This window comes from Schistocerca piceifrons, chromosome 1 (assembly GCF_021461385.2).
Source record: "Schistocerca piceifrons isolate TAMUIC-IGC-003096 chromosome 1, iqSchPice1.1, whole genome shotgun sequence".
Taxonomy (NCBI): Eukaryota; Metazoa; Arthropoda; class Insecta; order Orthoptera; family Acrididae; genus Schistocerca; species Schistocerca piceifrons.
This window is the reverse complement of record NC_060138.1, coordinates 801,351,476-801,369,149: the sequence shown is the minus strand read 5'-3', so window position 1 is coordinate 801,369,149 and position 17,674 is coordinate 801,351,476. Positions and strand designations below refer to the sequence as shown.

General features: G+C 37.3%; 1 protein-coding gene across 1 annotated transcript in view; it reads right to left on the bottom strand.

Moving 5' to 3' along the window:
- The window catches only part of LOC124713815 (leucyl-cystinyl aminopeptidase-like), a 289,726-nt gene that overhangs the window by 157,704 nt on the left and 114,348 nt on the right, over nucleotides 1-17,674 (bottom strand). The window contains exon 10 of the mRNA XM_047242975.1: nucleotides 12,539-12,614. Within this exon, the coding sequence (XP_047098931.1) occupies nucleotides 12,539-12,614 (76 nt within the window). The remainder of the gene's footprint in view (nucleotides 1-12,538; nucleotides 12,615-17,674) is intronic.

The window sequence follows — 17,674 nt, the reverse complement described above, 5'->3', positions numbered from 1 at the left end:
TTGAAGGGGGAAGAAACCATATGTCACTATGGCTGGCCCGCTAGATGGCACTGCCATAGGTCAAACGGATATCAACTGCATTTTTTGAAATAGGAACCCCCATTTTTTATTACATATTCGTGTAGTAGATAAAGAAATCTGAATGTTTTACTTGGACCACTTTTTTCACTTTGTGATAGATGGTGCTGTAATAGTCACAAACGTATAAGTACATGGTATCATGTAACATTCTGCCAGTGCGGACGGTATTTACTTCTTGATACATTAGCCATGTTAAAATGGACCATTTACCAATTGTGGAAAAGGTCAATATCGTATTGACGTATGGATATTGTGATCAAAATGTCCAACCGGCTTGTGCTATGTATGCTGCTCGGTATCCTGGATAACATCATCCAAGTGTCCGGACCATTCACCAGATGGTTACATTATTTAGGGCAACAGGAAGTGTTCAGCCACATGTGAAACATCAACCACAACCTGCAACAAATGATGATGCCCAAGCAGGTGTTTTAGCTGCTGTTGCGGCTAATCCACACATCAGTAGCAGACAAATCGCGTGAGAATCGGTAATCTCAAAAACATCGGTGTTGAGAATGCTATATCAACATTGATAGCGCCCGTACCATATTTCTATGCACCAGGAATTGCATGGCAACGACTTTGAACATCAAGTACAGTTCTGCCACTGGGCACAAGAGAAAGTACGGGATGATGACATATTTTTTGCACGCGTTCTATGGCTGCGACAAGTGGAACATCAGCGACCTTGGAGGGTTAATGTATGGTATGGCATTATGGGAGGAAGGATAATTGGCCTCCATTTTATTGATGGCAATCTAAATGGTGCAATGTATGCTGATTTTCTACGTAATGTTCTACCGATGTTACTACAAGATGTTTGACTGCCTGACAGAATGGCGATGTACTTCCAACATGATGGATATCTGGCACATAGCTTGCGTGCGGTTGAAGCGGTATTGAATAGCAAATTCATGATAGGTAGATTGGTCATTCAAGTACCATACCATGGCCCACACATTCACTGGATCTGATGTCCCCGGTTATCTTTCTGTGGGGAAAGTTGAAGGATATTTGCTATCATGATCCACCGACAATGCCTGACAATATGCGTCAGCGCATGTGCGAACATTATGGAAAGTGAGGTACTCACTGTTGAGAAGAATGTCGTTGCACGTATTGCCAAATGCATTGAGGTTGACGGACATCATTTTGAGCATTTATTGCATTAATGTGGTATTTACAGGTAATCATGCTGTAACAGCATGCATTCTCATAAGTGATAAGTTCACAAAGGTACATGTATCACATTGGAACAACCGAAATAAAATGTTCAAATGTACCTACATTCTGTATTTTAATTTAAAAAACCTACCTGTTACCAACCGTTCATCTAAAATTGTGAGCTATATGTTTGTGACTATTACAGCGTCATCTATCACAAAGCGAAAAAAATGGTCCCACTAAAACATTCATATTTCTGTACATACTACATCAATATGTAATAAAAAATGGGGGTTCCGACTTAAAAAAAACTCAGTTTATATCCATTTGACCTACGGCAGTGCTATCTAGTGGTCTAACCATAGCGCCATCTGGTTTCCCTCTTCAAGCTAGACAAGTTTCGTTTTTTGTAGTTTTTTCATTTGATGCTTATTTCGTGAGATATTTGGCCCAGTCATGATCAATGGACCACCCTGTGTAGACGAATACGAACATTCATGCCTCAGTTTCTTAGATATTTAGGGGTCTTGTAGATTTGTGCAAAAAAATTAAAAAAGTATGGAAATGCCCCTGCACACAAAAATGCGAAACAGAGAGTACCAAAAGCTTACACTTCACTTCTTTCTTGCCCTAAACTCTACTTAATTATGTACAAAACAACAAAATTCCATAAAACAATTCTTTCTTTTGTCATACAAGTATTGCATATTATTATTATTATTATTATTATTATTAGTGGTGGGGGTGTAATTTTATAAATTTGTTCATAAACACAGCTGTTATGTAGCAGATGATATTAATTTCACGCTCTCAAATTTATCTGAATCTAATAGCTGGTGAATACTCACGAGCCACCACTGCTGATCATTGGTGCAGTACCCAAAGATGTGCAGAATTGACTATGTCTTGTCTTTTTAAAACTGAGGATGAGACCATTTGCAAAAAATCTGTCAATGATACTTTTAAGAACAAGGTTTCCCAATTTTTCTCTTTCTGTATGTACGCTTTGATTGATTACAGTACTAACGTCATCTGCAAGAAGAAACTATTCTGCTTGTATATTAGGCAGAAGATCATTTATATATATCATGAAGAACAGCGGATAAGATAGAGCCTTTGGGAACCTTTCTGTGATTTTTCCCCAGTCATAGTAGTTGGTCCCCGGACTGCAATGGTCACATTAGTGACTAGAACTTTCTGCCCTGCTTTGGTTAGATATGACATCATGCACTGATTGACTATACCATCAACCCCATAAACTGCTATTTATCTGTGAGAATACTGTGGTTCACACAGTCAAATGCTCTAAATAGATTGCAGAAAATATCATGTGGTGCTATTTTATTCATTTTGCTAGTAAAATTTTGTGAGTGAACATGCAATGGCATTATCAGGAGAGCAGCCCTTTTGAAATCCAAACTGTGATTGTTGGGGATGTTATTGTTGCTTAGGTGAGATACTACTCTAGAACACATCACCTCCTCAAAAATTTAGGAAAATGTGTTAGCAGTGGAACAGGTTGATAGTTATCGACGTCTCTCCTATCACCTTCCTTAAAGAGGGGTTTGACAACTCCATATTTCAGTCTCTCTTGGAAAATGCCTTGAGTTAGTGGTGCAGTACATATTTCACACAAGACAGGGATTATTATATGAGAACAAATCCTTGGTATATTATTCGAAACACCGTTTTTGAGAGAATGCATAATTTTCTTAATTTCAGAAGGAGAAATTGGCGATATTTTCATATTACTGAAGTTCTTGAGTTTCTTTTTCAGTGTACTGCTCTGATTTTTCTCTTGAATTGTTTGTTTCTTCACTTTCAGCTACACATTTAAGAAATGATTATTAAACATAGTTACTACCACTGACTCGCCATTTACAGCACCTTCATTAAATGCAACAGTGAAATTATCCTGTTCTTTGGCCAGTTGCCATGTCTCTCATTTCTCCATATCGCTTTAACACTGTTGTCAGAATTACTGATTACTGATGTAATGCGCATATTTCTTAATTTTTAATGACTTTTCTTAGTAATTTTGAGTACATTTTGTAGCGTGCAGCTGCTGGCAGGATGTCTACTTGTTCTTTCAACAAATACATTTTCCTTTTCCTGTAATGATCCATGATTTTTTTACATGGCTGTTTAATCTCTTTGCCGATTAGCTTATGCAAAACCCTATTTTCAGATAATGATTTGAATTTATGATGGAATAGATGAAATGTTATATCAGAATTTGGTTCATTATACATTTTTTCCCATGTCGTCTCTTGTAAACTGTTCTTAAAAACACTTGCTCAGGAGTCATTAATTATTCTGACTGATAATGGATTTCCACCAAGGAGTATCTATAACAAGAGACGCTTTCTTATTTATCCTTGCTAACAGTGCATCAGGATCAAAGAGAGCATTTGTTACTGGGCACAAAGGTTTTTTTTTTAGCTTCACTGAACAAAACAAAGAGCTGAGAAGATGTTCAAAGCAACAACCTTGCATTTGTAAACACTTCACTACTCACTGATTTTTGCTTTGCTGGATCCTATGTAACACACATGCATCCACCATTGCTGAAGCAATGTTAATGTGAGCTATTAGGCTGTGTACATTCATGGGTGGAGCACTGTAAACTTGTTCCTTTATGTGCCCTACAAATAAAAATCTAGTTGATTAAGGTCTGTGGAACACAGAAGCCAGAACACTGTACCTTCATAACCAATTCATTTCCCTGTAAATGCTTCATTTAAAAAGTTACACACATTCATTCCAAATTGTGGTGGTGCACCATCATACTGAAACCATAGCTGTTACTGACCAACAAGAGGAAAATTTTCTCTTGTGTCAAGCAAAGTTTAGCAAAGAAATGTTCAATACAGTGGCACATTCAACTTGTCTGACATCAGGTAAGGGGCCAAAACCACTACTCCCATGATTGCAGACCACAGGTTTATGTTGAAACGTGCCTGAAAGCCACTTTCATGGCTAACATGTGGGTTTCATCCTCACCAATAATGACTGTCATAGAGGTTGAAAATACTTTCACAAGTGAAGCTAGATATGTCAGTCCACATCACATTATTCATAAAACATTTGTTATCATCCATGTGGTGCAAAAACCATTCACAAAACTGTACTTGTTATCTTCTGCAGCTGATACTTAGTTAACATGTAGTGATATGGATGCAGTTCTTCATGGTGCAACACTTCAACATCAGTTGATAAGATATCTGGAACAGCCTTCGAATATCATCGATATTTCACCATGGTCATTGGGGCATAGCTTCAAGAATCATGTCTTCTCTTTGTAGAGTATATCTAGTCCTTGGACACCCTCTCTCCATCAATTGTGGATGAAGGTGTTGCTCCAGGTAATGAAAAATATTCTTATTTTCATGGCACTTTTGAGGATACCATGCAGCATAGGCATGAGCAGATGCAACAACTTGGTTATCAAATGTATCCAACAACAAAAGCATATTGATGTATTCATCACTTGTGAACTCCATGAGGAAGCTCCCCTACATGGACTTGACAGGAGCAGTTCTGGTTGTGCACTGGACGATTAGTAGACACATGCATACAGTTTAATGGATCCCACTGTCATGTGATTGGCTATTGTCATGCAACAAAGTGGTACCTTGCTTATAAACAATGAAAACTAGAGAAGGGACATCTGAAAACTAAAAAAGGAAACTGGTGAGGATTCGAACCATACCTCCATGATGGACATGGGGTTGGTGAACCAGACGTATACTCATTGAGCTATAATAGCTGGTACAGTAATCTAGGTTAATACAAATTCCCCTGTACATTCCAATGCACTGCATCATGTGGCAGTGTTGCCAGCTCCTCATTTTCATATACACAACTGGCCATTAAAACTGCTACACCAAGAAGAAATGCAGATGATAAGTGGATGTTCATTGGACAAATATATTATACTAGAACTGACATGTGATTACATTTTCATGCAATTTGGGTGCATAGAGAAATAAGTACCCAGAACAACCACCTCTGGCCATAATAACGGCCTTGATACACCTGGGCATTGAGTCAAACAGAGCTTGAATGGCGTGTACAGGTACAGCTGCCCATGCAGCTTCAATATGATACCACAGTTTATCAAGAGTAGTGACTGACGTATTGTGAGGTGCTGGTTGCTCGGCCATCATTGACCAGACTTTTTCAGTTAATGAGAGATCTGGAGAATGTGCTGGCCAGGGCAGCAGTCGAACATTTTCTGTATCCAGAAAGGCCCGTACAGGACCTGCAACATGCGGTCATGCATTATCCTGCTGAAATCTAGGGTTTCGCAGGGATCGAATGAAGGGTACAGCCACGGGTCATAACAAATCTGAAATGTAATGTCCACTGTTCAAAGTGCTGTCAATGCGAACAGGAGGTGACCGAGATGTGTAACCAATGGCACCCCATACCATCATGCCAGGTGATACGCCAGTATGGCGATGATGAATACACACTTCCAATGAGCGTTCACCGCTATGTCGCCAAACATGGATGCGACCATCATGATGCTGTAAACAGAACTTGGATTCATCCGAAAAAATGACAGTTTGCCATTCATGCACACAGGTTCATTGTTGAGTACACCATCGCAGGTGCTCCTGTCTGTGATGCAGCGTCAAGCTAACCGCAGCCATGGTCTCCGAGCTGATAGTCCATGCTGCTGCAAACATCGTTGAACTGTTGGTTCAGATGGTTGTTGTCTTGCAAACGTCCCCATCTGTTGACTCAGGGATCGAGACATGGCTGCACGATCCATTACTGCCATGTGGATAAGATGCCTGTCATCTCGACCGCTAGTGATACGAGGCCATTGGGATCCAGCACAGCATTCCGTATTACTCTCCTGAACCCACTGATTCCATATTCTGCTAACAGTCATTGGATCTCGACCAATGCGAGCAGCAATGTCGCGATACGATAAACCGCAATCACGATAGGCTACAATCTGAAGTTTATCAAAGTCAGAAACGTGATGGTGCGCATTTCTCCTCCTTACACGAGGCATCACAACAATATTTCACCAGGAAATGCCGGTCAACTGCTGTTTGTGTATGAGCAACTGGTTGGAAACTTTCCTCATGTCAGCACGTTGTAGGTATCACCAGCGGCACCAACCTTGTGTGAATGCTCTGAAAAGCTAATCATTTGCATATCACAGCATCTTCTTCCTGTCGGTTAAATTTCACATCTATAGCATGTCATCTTCTTGGTGTAGCAATTTTAATGGCCAGTAGTGTATGTGTTTTCAAAATGCATCTAATCTGATTTGGCTAGATATACTTTTGTTCTTCACCCTCTCTTAATTAGCCAGAGAGTTGATGTAAGATGCATTGGCATGTCAAAGCTACAACCGGTGTATACAATATATTCAAAGTTACAACCAGTATACGCAATACCTTCAAAGTTAAAACCAGTATTTACAAACTGTTTCACCAAGTGCATATGTCCCATATTACAAATTATGGAGTACATCACAGATTCAAGAGTACCGCTGAACTGACATGAACAGAAAGTTACTAGAGAACATGTTGACACTTAGTGCTGTTAGATGTCGCTTGCATATATTCTAGCTTTTATCAGCTAAGAAACATTATAATTGAATACCTGTTACCATATTTGTATTAAAATTACATATTTATATTTGGAATGGATAATGACATAAATACACAAGCGACCTACAGCTGCACTAAATGTCAACAGTTTCTCTAGTATCTTTCACTGTGTGTCAGTTCAGCAGCACTGTTGCATCAGTGATGTACTCTGTGATCTGTAGTATGGATGGATTGACAGCAGTGAGCTTGTTGTATTGAGTTTTCTTTAGTGGCTTCATTTTCAGTTTTTGTGATGTGAGTGCACCAGATATTTGTGTTCATTCTGTATGCAGCCATGTTCTGTGACATTATAAAATTATATCTTTTTTTTTTTCTTTTGTTGACACAGTTACATTGTTACTTTGTTTGCAATAAATAAAGGAACAATAAGTCATTTTTAATCCAATATACCGTATTTTGCTCTGTGATTTTGTGCCAAACATAATTACAGACATCAGGTTATGGGCTCAGGCAAACTCATACATATGGTATTTGTTTCTGTTCTGTGAATTCATTGCTTTTTATTGGAGTTATATTCATGTGAACTGTGACACTCAAGTTCTGGGGCTATCATATTTTGTTGGTCTATTGCAGAAAACCTTCGTTTTTGTTTTGAACTGAGTATTAAAAGTTTGAGTTACATTCAGCCTACTTGAAGATGGATAACTTGAAAATGTACAGTATCCAGGAACTTGATGGTAAAAATTTCTAACTGTGGAAATATCAGTTGCAAATTATTTTCATGCTGGAAAAGTGCTCAATATCATCGAGGGGAAACTGAGGTCAAATGAAGCTGGTGGGAGTCAAACTGCTTGGGATGACTTAAATGTTAAGGCAATGCTCATTCTACCTGCTGCGATGGAATTTGACCAATTGGAATCTGTTATGACATGCACAAATGCCATGGAAATGTGGGCCAGACTAAAGGCTATTCATGAACAGTTATCTGCAGCTTATAAAATGGCCTTGAAGCATAAATGTTTTGATTACAGAACGTTGCCAACAGACACAATCACACAACACATCAGTCAAGTTGAGTCCTTGACACAAGCATTAGCTGATATTGGGGAACCTGTTACAGAAGCTGACAAAATGGCTAAAATTTTGGGAATTCTGCCAGCAAAGTTTGTAACTTTTTCAACTGCCTGGGACTCATGATCAACAAATGTTCAATAATTTGACTTTAAGGTTATTGAAAAAAAGAACAAAAACTTTTACAATGTGATGAAAACTCAGCAGTCTTTGCAGCAGTTAAAATGGATAAAACACACAAGTTCAGTTCAAATACCAGTAACAACAGTACATGTAACATGGTCAGTAGAAAAGATGTTGAATGTTATCACTGTCACAAAAGGGAACATTTTAAATCTGACCGCAGAAAACTTTTAGCAAAACTTAATACGAAAACAGATACATCTGAGGCCCAAGTGTTGAGTGATGAACATGCATATGTTTTTGCTCCAGGTTGCAAAAACATTTAGTTAACTGACAACGCTGTGTCAAAACATATAACATCACACAAAGAGTGGTTCAAAACATTTAAGCCAATTCAGTTGGATGACTCATTTGTTAAAATTGGAGAAAACGAGAAAACTTGATTGTCAGGGCAGAAGACGTTGGATCTATTGAAGTATTGGCAACCTCGCACTTTGGAAAAAACACTTTATATATTCCTAAGCTACAGAAAAATCTGTTTTCAATGGGAGCAGTCACAAAAAGGGAAATTAAAGTTATTTTTGACGATAAGAGAAAGGAAGTTTGCAATTCAGGTCTAATTGCAGCAGGAATTAAGATGGGCAATCAGTGTTATCAAATGTTGTTTAAATGTCCAAATGTACTACAGGCAAATCCTGTTTCCTGAATTCCAACATTATCTGGCATGAGAGACTTTGGCACATTAATTTAAGTGGTCTCAAGAATATGGCTGATCTGAACTTAATGCCTGGTTTCAATATGAAGAAAATTGAAAATCTTCATTGTGAACCATGTCAGTATGGCAAGATGAAAAGAAAATCTTTTAACTCAAATTTGGAGTCAAGATCGAAGGTTGCTGGTGAATTTATTCATGTAGATTTGAGTGAATGGATGAGAAAACCATCTCTTGGAGGTGCACAATTGTACATAGTTTTCAATGATAGTTGCACTTCATACAGGTTCATGTATTTTCTCGACAGTAAGCATGATACTTTCCCTGTGTTTTTGGAATTTCAGAGACTATTGAAAGACAAACTGGAAACAAAATTAAAGTTCTGAGAAGTGACAATGGGACTGAATTCATAAATAAGCAATTTGAAGATTATTTCCAACAAAATGGTATAATGCATGAGGAAACAAGTCCCTATACACCACAGAAGAATGGCTGAATTGAACGAGAAAACTGGTTCATTGCTGAGTGCACACACACGATGTTACTAAGTACTGACTTGTTTCACAAACTGTGGGCTGAGGCAGTATACTGTGCTGCATAATCTTAAATTGTCGACCATGTAAAGCAAACGACAATGTTATGCCATATGAACAATGGTTTGGAAAACCTCCTTCTTTAGGACACATGAGGAAGTTTGGATCAGTAGCATACGTACATGTTACAGGTAAATTTAGATCAAAAGGGATAGTAAATCAAAGAAATTGATCATGGTTGGCTATGATGAGTATAGTACCAATTATCGCCTCTACAATTCTGAGTCAAAGAAAATTACGATCTCCTGCAATGTCTCTTTCAATGTAGAACAAACTCATAGCTTAAACATAGAAAAAAGATATACTGAATTTTACCTGGGAGACCATGCTGCAGAAGATGTTCAACAGGAATCTGAAGAGTATGATACTGGTGAACAAATGAAAGAAAATCAAAAAGTTGTTCAAGAGGAATATGAAGAGGGTGATACTGGTGAACAAATGAAGGAAAGTCAATGGATGAATCTGAGATATGAGTCTAATCTGGGAGCACCAAGATATAGCCTGTTCTGCCATTATCTATGAATGTCAAACTTTTGAAGAAGCAATGGCATTGAAAGAGTCAGCAAAGTGGAAAAAAGCAATGGAAAAGGAAGTAACATCCTTGAAGAAGAACAAAACTTGGAATCTAGAACCATTACCAAACAACTGTCAGACAGTTGGATGTAAGTGGGCCTATCATGTGAAGCAGAATTCTGAGGGAATAATTAACCACTTCAAAGCTAGATTACGTGCAGTTATTCATAACGAGAACTGATTATAAAACGACATTCTCTCTTGTCATCCCTGTGGTCCAATATGACTCAACCAGAGTTTTATTAGCCATAGAAGCTTCATAAGATATGGAAATCAGGCAGTTTGATGTTAAGACTGCATTTCTGAATGGGCATTTGAAAGAAGAATTTCACATGAAGCAACCAAAAGTTTTTGTTATAGAAAGCTCAAATAATGTTTGCAAACTGAAGAAGAGTCTATATAGACTCAAACAATCACCATGTTGTTGGAATCAAAAATTTGTACAGTTTCTCACAGTGTTTGGCTTTGTGCAGCTGAATGCAGACAAATGTGTTTTCCATGCTTTAACAGATGACACTGATGTTTACCTGTCACTTTATGTGGATGATGGCTTGCTTATTTGTAAGTCTCTAAAAATACTGGAAAATGTTTTGACAGCACTGGGATCAATGTTTGAAATTACTGTGGGCAATGGAAAATATTTCTGTGGATTGGAAATTGAACACAGCCCTTCTACAAAAGAAATCTATATAGGCCAGCAAAGATACATCAATTTTTTTCTTCAGAAGTTCAACATGGATGATTCGAAACCTAACTCCACTCCTTTTGATGTTGGAACCATGTTGCACAGTGGGCAATCTCCTGCAAACCAACATGAGGTAAACTAGATGGAAAACAAACCATATCGGCAGGCCATTGGCAGCTTAATGTTTGCAGCAGTTGTCTCATGGCCAGACCTCATGTTCGCTGTCAGCATGGTGAGCAGGTTTTTACATAATCTGGGTCCTGATCATTGGCATGCTGTTAAAAGAATTATGAAGTATCTACAGTGGTGGTTGTGTACTTTTCTCAGTGAACTTGGTTTTCAGTTAGGCAAAACAACAACACTCCATGTTGACAATAAAAGTGCTATTTGCCTAATTAAAAACACAGAATATTACAAACACACCAAGCACATTGACATTAAATACCATTATATATGTGAACATGTTGAAAATAATGAGACTGAAGTCTATTACGTTTATTCTAATAAACAGTTGGCAGACCTATTCACCAAACCTTTAACAAGAGACAAATTCATATCAAACAGAAAAGCTCTGTGAATTATCTCAAATCAAACTCAACAAAACAAGAGTGGGAGTGTTGAGAGCAGTGAGCTTGTTGTATTGAGTTTTCTTTAGTGGGTTCATTTTCAGTTTTTGTGGTGTGAGTGCATCAGATATTTATGTTTATTCTTTGTACAGCCATGTTCTGTGACATTACAAAATTATATCTTTGCTTTTGGTTTTTGTTGTTACGGTTACAGTGTACCTTTGGTTTCAGTAAAGAAAGGAGCAATAAGTTAGTTTACTCCAACATACTGTATTTCACTCTGTGATTTTCTGCCTAACATAATTAAAGACATCAGAATGCACTTGGCAAATGGGTTTCTAAATACTGGTTTCTAACTTTGAATGTAGTGCATCTACTGGTTTTAACTTTGACATGCCAATGCATCTTGCATCAAATGTGCACCTAATTAAGATTTGGAGTACATTTATAGCTCAAAAAACCTGTATTATGGTATGTGCAATAATAATTCAATGCTGAAAACTGTTTTACAGTTTATGTACATGTTTCACAGATCAGATGATGATACCTCTGTTTACTGAAAACTGGTCATTGTAAGTAATGGTTTTACAAAGGTGATCTTGGCTGAGAAGTTGTCTTTCTTCAATTTTAATAATCTTTTATATTTAACTTTTATAATTATATGTTGCTCAGATTGGTACAGGATGTGTATGGTTTCAGAGCTCTCTAAATTTTCTAAACAGACAAGAAGCTCTTCTACTTATTACTCAGTCCTCTAATATTCTGATGGAATAAGGTGACCTTCCTTTTCTATGCATTTTTAATAATTTTGTGAGGCTCTTTTGTTATTTTAACTTCTTTCATAACTTGACTTGTTCCACATCCCTTCTTTTCTTCATGATGTGATTTACACAAAAATGACACATGAATAAAAGAATTTGAATGTTATTTAATTCAGTCCTCATACTGATAATTCTACTGGAAGTCACCTGTCTATCTCTTTCCTGCCTCTCTTTACCAACACAATCCCCTCCTGTTCTTGAACACTGCACTTGTTACTGTTCATCATTCTTAGCTGTCATATTTACCTCTTTTATCTCACCCCCTCCCCCTTCAAATAACCATCCCTTGATGCTTACCAGCCTGGATAGCTCTCATAAACAATAAATGTTACTGCAGCTATAGAGTGGTGCATTCGTGTTGGTATATGGACATCAGCATGAGAGAGGGTCTTACACTGGAAAGGGAATTGTAGCCACTGAAACTTCTTGTGTTGTTACAGGTAAGTTCTAGGTGTAACTGGGGTAAGTCAGTGTGTCACATGTCAGCTGTCAGTAAGTGGTTGTCTATATGCAGTTTTGTTTATTATTTCCATTCTGAAAATTCATTTTTTGTAATGCCAAAATACACCTTACCTATTGAAGATATGTGTGGAGTACTAGATCTTGCCAACACACTATAAATTATTCCCCAGTTAAGTGACTGAATAGCCTGTAAGAGAAAAGAAACAGTACTGTAAGTGAAGTAATGTATGTTGCTAAAACTTTTTGTTAAATGAAGTGTGTTGTGTATACTTTGTCTTGGGACTTAGCACATTATAGAATAATTCATTCTCTGAGAATATTTGTGTATTTTACAAATTTAAAGTATCCAGTCATAAAAATACCTTCTCATAGTTAGGTAGTTGTGTGAGGAGAGAATTTCAGCTTCTATGATTTACATGACTGTCTATAATATACAAATATGTATTTTTCCTTATTCTTAGCTACAAATGTGCCAGCTATATGTTAATGAATGTATTCTTATTTTAAGAATATTTTAAATATAATAGAATTATATGCTTTGAATGTCATTATATTCCTTAATACTTTATCATAATTAAATGAAGTTAAATAATAAAGTACAGTACATTTAATGCCAACAAGAAATAGTCGTTCAAAAGTGAAGATTTGTAGTGTGTTGTACTTTGAGCTGGATTAGTTTATTCTTCATTAGTCATAAATTAAATTCCTGGATAATGAAAAAAAATAACAAGCTTTATTTTCATTTGTTAGAAACTGGTAGCAGTAAAAGTGTTAAACACATCATTTATGTCAATCCACAAAGCCTTCTAAGAGACCTCTTACCAAGAGAGATTGGATTGTTCTTATTAGAACTGATGTCAATAGTGCTCCAGGATTTTTATAGACTTAAACATACATTAATAAAAAATGTGAATAACACCTTAAATATTTTTACACTAAAACATACATGAATAAAAACTGACTGAAGGTGAAACTTATGTTTCTCATCTGGTAACAATTACACTAATCTTGAAAAAGCTATGTTATGAATCCCAGATAGGAAGAAAATCCACTAAGGACACTGGTAGTGACTACAGGAATCTATTAAAAAGCCATTTAAAATAGTATTATTATTGACTTCTTTCTACCAGGTCTGTATCATTCACCAGTTGTGGCTGGAGACTAAGTCAAATTTACAATATTTACAAATCACAATACAAATAATGTATGACATTATAACTAATTTATACAAATTAAACATCTGACTGTGAAATACTATATTGATCAACATATACGCTGACAGAAAAAGAAAATCCCAAGATCAAGAAATAATAAATGTGGACTTATGAAGTTTCAGGAATGTCTATGTAACACATTTATGCACATTTATGTTGCAAGATAACAGTAAATGTAAGAATGAGAAAAACCATTCCAAATTTGAAATGCTAGTACATTAATAAAGAGTGGAACCCAGAATTTTGGATGCAAGCATGCAAACATGCTGCACTGTGGTTGTCAATTTGTGGGATGGAGTTCCATGCCTGTTGCATTTGGCTGGTCATTACAGAGACAGTTAATTCGGGTTGTGTATGATGCTGGAGTTGTCATCCAATGATGTCCCGTATCTACTCAATTGGAGGCAGACCTGCTGATTGAGCAGGCCAAGGCAACATGTTGACACACAGTAGAGCATGTTGGGTTACAATAGCTGATTGAGGATGTGAGTTATCTTGTTGGAAAATACCCCCAGGAATGTTCACGAGTGTTAGCACAATACATCAAAGCAGCAGACTGACATAAAAATACACAGTCAGGATACAGGGGATAACCATGAGAGTGCTCCTGCTGTCATTCCAAATCACACCCCAGATGATAACTTCAGGTGTAGGTTCAGTGTATATAGGCTGCAGAGAGGTTGGTTGCATGTGCTCACCTGACCTCCTTCCAAGCAGAGGCAGAAGTGGCTTTTGTCAGAAATCACAACAGTCTTTGCTGATGCAAATGCAGTATGTTGCACCACAGTCATACACAAAACATGATGATATTCCCTTTCGGTGGTGTCACATGGCTGTCTGGAGCTCAGTCCTCTTACGACCGTACCATCCTGTGATGACTGCTGCTAGCAGTGATGTACAGTGGCTGCTTTCCAGCAAGACTTTCTACAATATCATGGAAGGAACACACAGCTTCTCATAGCCTGATTACATGACCGCATTCAAACTCAGTGAGCTGTTAATAATGGCATCTTTGAAATCTTACAGACATTCTTCACTGAAACTAACTAACTACGTCAAATCTCAAAGGCAACTAATGCTCATGACTGTAACAGCATGTATTTAAGGCAAATCTGATTTGCATCCTCACAGTGGCACTGCTAGTGCTGCTCTTATGCAACTGGCATGAAATCTGAATAGATGTCATCTTTCAGATGTAGAAACATATCTACCAACTTTCAGTCACCCGACACAACTCCTTGGTGGTGAGATTTTTTTCCCCATCAATGTGTTTCATCAATAAATTTACCAAGTTTGGAAAAAGTTCAGTACATTCATTCACTGTCATCAGAGTAAAAAAATTCGTGTATTGAATGAAGGATGGAGTAATAGGGTTTAATGACCCATTGACACATGCTCAGAATGTTCCAAGGGTGGGAAAGGAAACTGTCCATGCCCTTTCAAAACGATCATCCTGGCCTTTACATAGAGCAATTTAAGGAAGTCAAGGGAAACATAAATCAGGATGGCTGTACAGGGATTTGAAGCATTGTCCTCCCAAATGCAAGTTCTGTGTATTAGCACTGTGCCACTTGACTTGGTTCATGCATTGATAATAGTGAGCACAGTTTTGGGTCTCTGGTCACTTGCAATTTTTTCCTTGAATCCTCCATCTGTAAGATCTGCCTTTCAAGGTTAGTGAATTTAGTATTCTAAGAACAGTTGTCAGAAAGCTATCTCCTGTTTTTGAAAGTAGCTGTGTAGTTCGAGGCACAATAACATACAACAGCTGTAAATAGCCATAATTCACAGTTTTATGATAGTGGTCTGTGGTGTCTTTTCTTTTTCCATGGTAGAAGCACATTCTTGCATCCTGGTGAAAGCTGCAGCCCACACGCAATATGACTTTGGAAGAGAGCATGATATATAGTTACCAGATACTGGACTGTAGTTACTCTTTTCAATCTCCTCAGGAGTTATACTTTGCATGTTGGTTTCTTGCCTACATACTCAGAATTTCCATTCAAAGAAAGTTGTTGATCAGTTACAAAACATAGCAATTTCAGTGTTTCCAAATGGTCTAGATATGTGTCTTGTTAAGGCTGCTTAATTTTTTTCATTTATTTTCATCTTGTTTGAGATGAATCATTCATTGTCCTTTCTGAATAATTCACCTGATTCCAGGACTGCCTGGGTAGAACTATTTTCTTTGGTAAATAGAACAGTGTCATCAACAAATTGTAGCATTTGACCATCTTAGTTTAGATCAGTTACAAAAAAAGAGAAACGATGAAACCTAGTGACATGCTATGTTCTGACTTCTGCACCCAAGATGTTGCTTTTTGAAATGAAGCAATCCACTGTTTGCTTTTGAAGTAGCACTGAAGGATAGCTGATACAGCATCTTTTTGAGTAAGGTCTTGTCGGGGATCCATTCTAATGCTTTGTTGAGGTCACACATTGTGAGTGGCACAGACTCCATCTCCTCAAACGACAATATTATTTTTAATCAAACAATGAAAATTCAGGATGGAATGTAACAATACCAAAGAAGGAAAGTTGCTACTCACCATATAGTAGAGATGCTGAGTCGCGATAGGCACAACAAGAAGATTCACACAATTAAAGCTTTTGGCCTTTGTCAGCAGTAGACACACACACACACTCATGCAAATGCAACTTGCAGTCTCAGAGAACTGAAACCACAGTGCGAGCAGCAGCATCAGTGCAAGATGGGAGTGGCAACTGGGTGGGAGTATTATTTTTATTAACTCTGGAGAAGGAATGCTGGTTTTAAAATGTGAGGGCACCCAGCAGACTTTGTACACATGTGAAGAGTAGCTGTCTTTAAGTTACCAAGATAAACACGTATGAGAAAAATCACAGTTTAATCTTAGTTTAATTAAACAGTGATAAAATAAACTCACATCACATGAGCTAAATCACTGTTTAACTGAATGACAATAAAATAAACATTCATTATATCACATTGTTATGTGTAAAAGGGTTACCCCACAGTAATGACCCACTCAAAGCATTAAACAGTGCAGCTGTTTCAGATCCCAGCCAACCACTTATTCAGTTGCTAATTATCTCATAGACAAGTGTCTCATTGTGGGATTGTGACACTAACATGGAATCTGGGTCATTTTCTAGCACAGATTATAAATTTTTTCTCACTTATCTAATTGTTTATTGTATATAACTGCTGCTTACTTTGATGTATCACAGCACAACCTAACACTGTATGAGCTGAAGCAGTGGTGAAGGAGTAGCTATGGGTTTGAATTGTAAAACAACAGTGAAACAGTATAAGGCAAAGTTCTTTGTGGATTGCGCACTTTATACATAGGTTCACCTATTTAACAGTTAACAAGTCTAAAGCAGCTGTAGTTGCGGATTTCCCCTTTCAAAAATCATTTATTGTATCCTAATTTTAATAACAAATTGCATTACTTTGGCTGTGACTGAAATGACTGAAATTGTCTATAGCTTGACGTTACGCATGAGTCTCAATTTCTGTGAATTGTTATTGTCCATGATGGTTACTAGAAGTCTCAGAAGATGCCTGTTGGTGAGGAACTCTTCATTACTGAAGCTAATGGCTGAGCCATTACAGTGATTCTGCATGCTCTGAATATTTGTATGTTTTCACTATTTTCACTACATCATTGGAATGCACATTCTTCCAATTTCCTATATTACAGTGTGTTTTATTTGTTCTGGTAGCAACATGATCCTCTCCCAGGTCTGTAATTTCACATGCATTGTTTTCTGTAACTTTAATAAAGTAGTCATTAATATCATTGAGGCTACAAGCGGAATACTAGAACAGCAAGTTACATATTTATTGCGACACACCATTGTAAATGCTCGAAGTTAAGTATTGTCAATTATCTTACTGTAATGAAATCTCATTAATATGATTTCTTGAATTGTTGCCTAGTGATCTGAGAAAGCAGGTTTCCTATGCACTCTGCATTAGGCAAGTGAGCAAGACACAATGAACTTGCCACCACTGATGTCTTATTGACAATGGACAAACCTATGTCAC